At 42.4% G+C, this 6,487-nt stretch overlaps 1 protein-coding gene across 1 annotated transcript; it reads left to right on the top strand.

Annotated features, from left to right (window-relative positions):
• LOC101780053 (rho GTPase-activating protein 2) lies at positions 1-3,397 on the top strand. The gene is made up of 5 exons (XM_004955960.3): positions 1-433; positions 551-671; positions 791-910; positions 2,109-2,339; positions 2,426-3,397. Exons 1-5 carry the CDS (start codon positions 117-119, stop codon positions 3,077-3,079), a joined length of 1,443 nt encoding a protein of 480 aa, XP_004956017.1. The 5' UTR covers positions 1-116; the 3' UTR covers positions 3,080-3,397.
• Positions 3,398-6,487: the final 3,090 nt, after the last annotated feature.

Below are 6,487 nucleotides of genomic sequence, written 5' to 3'. Positions count from 1 at the left end.
GCCACCTCTTTCCCCAAATCGAGGCTGCCCTCACTCACCCTGCATCACTCACCTCTGCTCAGCTCATCTCAGCCCAATCGAGCGCCCGTGAGGAGCCACGGCCGCAGCGAGTGGCCATGGTTGAGGTGGTGATGGTGCCCGGCTCCAACGGCTGCGGTGGTGGAGGAGGCGAGGGGAAGGCGGAGGAGGGGCAGCAGGCGCAGGGGCAGGGGCAGGTGCTGGCGCTGGTGCTGGCCGCGCTCCGCAAGTCGGTGGTGCTGCCGTGCCAGATGGCGGACGCCGACGACCCCGCGGGGGCCGCCTGGGGGATGGAGATCGGCTGGCCCACCGACGTCCGCCACGTCGCGCACGTCACCTTCGACCGCCTCCATGGCTTCCTCGGCCTCCCCGTCGAGTTCGAGCTCGAGATCCCCGGCCAGGTCCCCAGCGCCAGGTCAGTTGGGGGTCTGGGAACCCAGCTCTGTTCATGCCTCGTGCGTCCAGCTGAGGCACGCATGTTCGATCTCAAGCTGCCTCGATTGCCAACGTTTCCCTTTTTGAATTCGTGCAGCGCGAGCGTGTTCGGGGTGTCGCCGGAGTCGATGCAGTGCGGCTATGACGACAAGGGGAACTCGGTGCCCAAGATCCTCCTGCTCATGCAAGAGCGGCTGTACGCGCAGGATGGACTCAAGGTAGGAGTATTTCGGTTGTTCAGCGGTTCAGCCTTTTCAATTGTGGTTTGGGAGCTGCAAAAGGTGTCCGGACGCAGTAGAACTGAATATTTTTTTCTCAACTATTTTTGCAATTTCAGTCAGAGGGGATCTTCCGGATCACCCCGGAGAACAGCCAGGAGGAGCATGTCAGGGAGCAGCTCAACAGCGGCATCGTGCCTGACGACATCGACGTGCATTGTCTGGCTAGTTTGATCAAGGTAAGCGGCTATGTCAAGTTGGTGTGTCTGAGCAATTAAACAGTTGAAAACTGATGCGCTGGCATCCAACATCCAATATTTGTTTGAATTGTCAAATAAATCAAACAAACGATGGTTATTAGGAGAGATTTGCTCTTGCAATTGGCAAGCACTTTTGCCTTAATATTCTCAAACTTATCTCAAAGAGGAACACTGAAACTAAAGCTGTTTGATAATGTCCTGTCAAGTTGGAATGTGAACCTGATTTTGTGTTAGTGTTGAGACATGGAACAACATTCTGCATCTTAGTGGCCTACTGGCCTTAGAGTAAGCAGTATTAATCTCACAGAATGATCATTTCATTTTCCAGTTCAAGAAGGCAGCTTACCTTTTTATAGAAACGAGGGCTATTGGGTCATTGACGTGATATAAGCCATACCTGTTCAGTCTTGTTGGTATTTTATTGGAAGGAGCCAAACCAAATTTGTTAGATGTTTCTCAATTCAAGCACCTAAGATTGGTAGTGAACTAACATTTGTTTACTGTAATGCTATTCAACACACAAATGTGTGGCATTTTAGAATCCGTGCTCAAAGGTTCCAAATGCTGGGGTAAGGTGTTGACAGTTCTTGTGCTTTTTTCCTTGAAAAAACTTTTAGCCTAAACTTTCAGAGCTTTAACCAACATGTTTTGACAGAAGATATCTTGCATTGTAGACTGCACGCTCATTCGAAAGTCGAAACTGCATACATTTTAGGCACATGGACTAGTACAGAATGAATGCCATTTATCTAATATTATCGACATATGTGTGAACTGAGAGTCTTTAACTCTCAATTTAACCTTTTCTGATTCTGAAGATGAAGTTGGGCTCTCCAGATATGATGTGTGCTTGTTATCAGAAAAGAAAAATCTGATGATGCCCTTGTTAGTTTAATTCAACCCCGTATATATCCAGATTTCTGGTCTACAAGTCATCTTATTTGCATACTTTTTCCCCTTTTCCATTGCACATGCCCTTTTTTCTTGAAAAAACGCTAATCAACAATACATGCCTTCTGTATGGGAATAATTTTAGTACACTTTATAATGTTGTTAGAATATATATGTTTCTTTGAGGAAATTTGCCACTAGAGTAATGCTGAAACCGTGAATGGAGCAATGGCATTGATCTCCTGTGGTCTGATCTTTTACATTATGTACTGGGCATGTGAAACAGGCCTGGTTCAGAGAACTTCCTGAGGGGGTGCTTGACAGCCTCTCACCTGAGCAAGTCCTTCACTGCAACACAGAGGAACAATGCATTGAGCTCGTGGAGCTTCTTCCACCGACCCAAGCTGCACTTCTTCATTGGGTCGTAGAGCTCATGGCTGATGTTGTTGAAGAAGAGGAGTCCAATAAGATGAATGCAAGAAATGTTGCCATGGTTTTTGCACCCAACATGACACAGGTATTTCTCGTGATAGTCCTCCAATGCATCAACCTTGTTTGTTGACACAAGTGCTAACAAGAAAACTGAATTTTTCCTCCAATCAGATGTCTGATCCTCTGACTGCTCTGATGCATGCTGTTCAAGTCATGAACTTGCTCAAGACCTTGATCCTCAAAACACTTCGAGAACGTGATGATGATGATGATGCAGGAGCCTATTCTTCATTTTCATCTTCATCATCTTTATCTGAAGAACTCGATGAGGAGGGTCATGACCAACAAGATGATGAAAATGACAGTGGCAGTGAGAACTGTAACTGTGAAGGTAATGGAAGCCCAAAAGATGTTGACAAAGCAAGCGCATTAAGAGTAGACAATGAACAGTTAATTGGTGTGTCCAGGAGGCACACATCAATTGATTGCCATTTGCCTTACATTGGATATGGCAACGACAATGAAGGCACATCACTGGATGATATCGAAGAATGTTTCTTAAGAAGGCTAGAATGGAAATCTTTGAGAGAATGTGTTGCTGAAGACAACAGTAGCAATTGTCCTCCCTCCAAGAAAGGGGCAGAGCAGCCGAGCTCCTCTGAAAGCATTGCGGAAGGTAGTGACACAATTGTCGGAAAAAGAGACGTGACAAGCAATGGCATTGATGTAACTATCACTGAGCTGGGGCAAATGGAAATCAGAATTGGCATGACGAATGCAGAGGTAAGAAGCGCTACAAAAGGGGAGTTAATTCTTTGCTCATAAGCAATCATCACAAGGGCGCTCATTATCATCCATGTAATGTTATGTGAAGTTGTAAGTCGGTCCTTGTCAGTCCCTCAGTTAGCACGAGGCTGAAGAACTTTGTCCTTGTAATATTCTTGGCACGCTCTCCAGCATGAGCTTGAGGAGTTGAGTAGTTGTGTGGTTTAATTAAAGCTGAAACAGCCAGTTTCTAGCTAGTTGGACCTCGGTAAACTATTCCAGAGACATTTGTCCAAAGGTTTCAAACCAATTAGCTGTACTCTTGCAACTGGAAGCATTTGAAACTAGGTGCACAATTCATGTTTTGCTTTTAGTTTATTTTTTATTGCTACTCCTTGGATTCCCACCGAAGTTCTGATGAGGTTGCTATTTTGGTTTCTTGATTTGAGGGTGATTTGCTACATAATGAAATTCACTGTCAGTACTCAGTGTGCATATCAAAAGGGTAATACATGCCACCCAACCTGCTTGTGATCATAACTTTGTATACATGTATGCCATTTAAATATAACGTTCCATAAAATCAAGAGAGGTTGTAGCAAAATGAGAGGGTGGCCTAGCAATTCAGACAGGTTTCATAAATTTTCGGAATGCAAAATGACAAAAGGCATATTGGAACAGCAGTATCGCACTAGTTTGGCAGAGATGCTGCGCTAAGAATTTTATTTCTATCTTATAGATAAGGATTTCTATATTATTTTAAACTCCAGATGTGATGTAGAGCTGGAAGCTGGACCCTTTCCGGATGCGTATCGTCTAATGAGGCGTTTTGAAGTTTAATATTTCAGTTTCCTCAATCAGCTAACACTAATGTTTAGTGGTTACACTTGCCAACTTTATCATATAATTATTTTTTAGGAATGGAATGTGTAGTAGGAGTACTTTTTACCCGTTGTGCGGATGGATAGTCCCCACAATGTTTTAAAAGCTTATTTCTAATTTGAGATGGAACATTTTGTTGAAACAATCTTTCTAAAAAAATTAACAAAAAAATTATTGAAATTAGTAAGGATTATGTTTCGTTCAGGTATATATTTGATGCGCGCAAGCACAGACAGCGTAGAGGTAGGGTTGCTCCTCGAGTATACACTACAATAAATCCTAGAGGTAAACTAATATATTGCAAGGCAGATGATATTACATTGCTCGCTAAGATGGCTAGAGACTATCAACATTCAACAATCGATAAAAACCAAATTAAAAGCTCTAATAATGTAATAAAGTAGGAATAAAGCTACTGGCTATGACCTATGAACTATTTACAATATCGTTCCACATATGATATTTCATACAAGTCAAGACATCCTTAGCAATAGTTTTACATTATATTTGCTATATTATATCTAGAGTAAATTTCATGGACAATCCTTAGACTATCGAGCGATTTCCCCATACTATGAAATGGCATTTTAGATCCCTAAACTATTAAAGTGGGTCATCTAGATCCAAAACCAGCCACACCACACCCCATAAGTTGAGATGGCATGCTGACTGTGCAATGACGTGGATCCTAGTATGTGAGAACCACATGTCAGTCCCTCCCCCTCCCTCCCTCTCCCTCTGTTCCGCAGATCTCTCTATCCCCCTCCATCCTCCCTCTGTGGCGCTACCGGCCTACATCTCTACCTCACCATCCGCCAACCGAACTAACTGCTAGCCGCCGCCCCCATCCGCAGAAAGTTGCAGCCGAGCTGCGCCCCACCTTCCCCAAGGCCAGCACCGTCATCGCCCAAGCATGTGAGTAGCCGCCACTAGGAGCGATTGCCTTCGACGTGCTCGAGCGAGGAAGCCTTCGACGCGGCCACATGGAGGGGACGAGCTTGAGTAGGGCACGCTCGAGCTCCGCTAGGTAAGCTCGTGCGGTCGGATGGGACCATGCGCCACAACCGACAAGAGAGAGGGGAGGAGAGGATGTGAAGTCAACATGCTATGTCAGCTTATGGGTGTGATGTGGCTGACTTTAGACTTAGATGACCCAATTCAATATTTTAGGGACCTAAAATGCAATTTTATAGTACGAGGATCTGGATGAGAATCACCTAATAGTTTAGGAACCGGCTATAGAATTTACTCTTATATCTTTGCGTAGGAAGTGTTTATCTAGGTCTATCTTAAGTTACAATTCAGCAAGTTATTCGTCCTCTTGGACCAACTTGTAAATAGGAATTTGTTAGGCAAAACGAAGGAACATTGTGTGCACTCGATTGCAAATAATTAGGTTGCGCGATCAAAATATATTTTTTTACTTTAACAACGATATTTTTTGGAATATGTGGTTTGAATTTCTAAAAATAGTATGACTAGATTTACATTAAAAATAGATCTAAAACATCACTTCTTCGCTATTTTGCTTACCCCCTCCATTCTAAAATAAATACATTCCTTGACTATGCACCTGGACAAGGACTTGTTCGGGTTCATAGCAAAAATATACTTGTTTTGAGAAAAAAGAAGTACGTTCTATGCTAGTAATCTTAATGTCTGAACTTATTTGTGACCAGATTTATAAGATTTTGCATCTAAAAATAGGAAAAAGTCCATTTTACTCCCTTCACCTATTTACTTTGTCCGTTTAACCTTCTAAATAAAATTTAAGCTCACTTTACTTCCCGAACTATTTCATTTGATTCAATCTACCCCTAATTAGATTTATCTTTTTCTGTTTCTTCGCGTAAAAGTTAAGTTTTAATTTCATATTTTGTTAGTTGAGTTATAACATAATGCTTGATGTTAAAAAAATATATTAGAATTTTTTCATGATTACCTTTCATAAAGTTTTATATATCTAAGATCAATTTCGTATTAAATATTCCTAACCTATTTAAATAACCATGAAAAATTCTTAGTATAATTTTTTAATATAAAGCATAATGTTTTGTATCTGCTCACAAAATTTGAACTCAAAATTCTATTCATACAGAGAGAAAAAAAAGAGAAATCTAATTAGGGGTTAGATGGGATAAATAAAATAGTTCAGGGGAGTAAAGTGAGCTCAAATTTTGTTCAGGGGTTAAGCGGACAAAGTGGATAGGTGAGGGGAGTAAAATGGAATTTTTATATGATTAAAATCATTTCTCTTCCAGCCACCCACCTAACAAACTTCTAAACCACCATATCTATATAACCTGAGCCACATGGGCCCAGCAACACCATTACTAAAATTCTTGACCAGCCTGGCTCAGATAAGAAAACATGTCAAACCTAAAAATCTTAACCATCCTGGCTTAAAACCTTACCAAAGTTTTGGAGCAAATCATACCAGATTTGCCCGCTTGGCAACGTGGTTGGTTGTTGCCAGTTGCCGCCATTGCCACTTGCCATGGAGGAAAAAACGTGGGAGCCCAAAAGGCCAAAACAGCCCGATTTTTGGTTTTGGAGGGGAAATCGCGCGCCCGCCTGATTTCCATT

The sequence above is a fragment of the Setaria italica genome, chromosome II, assembly GCF_000263155.2.
Source record: "Setaria italica strain Yugu1 chromosome II, Setaria_italica_v2.0, whole genome shotgun sequence".
Lineage (NCBI taxonomy): Eukaryota > Viridiplantae > Streptophyta > Magnoliopsida > Poales > Poaceae > Setaria > Setaria italica.
The sequence above is the reverse complement of the archived record's forward strand: the minus strand, read 5'-3'. Positions and strand labels throughout refer to the sequence as shown.

Excerpts from the sequence above, each read along its gene's own strand:
- LOC101780053 (XM_004955960.3), top strand. The coding sequence starts at position 117 with ATGGTTGAGGTGGTGATGGTGCCCGGCTCCAACGGCTGCGGTGGTGGA. Across the intron at positions 911-2,108 it reads GTCTGGCTAGTTTGATCAAG|GCCTGGTTCAGAGAACTTCC; the intron begins GTAAGCGGCTAT and ends CATGTGAAACAG. Across the intron at positions 2,340-2,425 it reads TTGCACCCAACATGACACAG|ATGTCTGATCCTCTGACTGC; the intron begins GTATTTCTCGTG and ends TCCTCCAATCAG.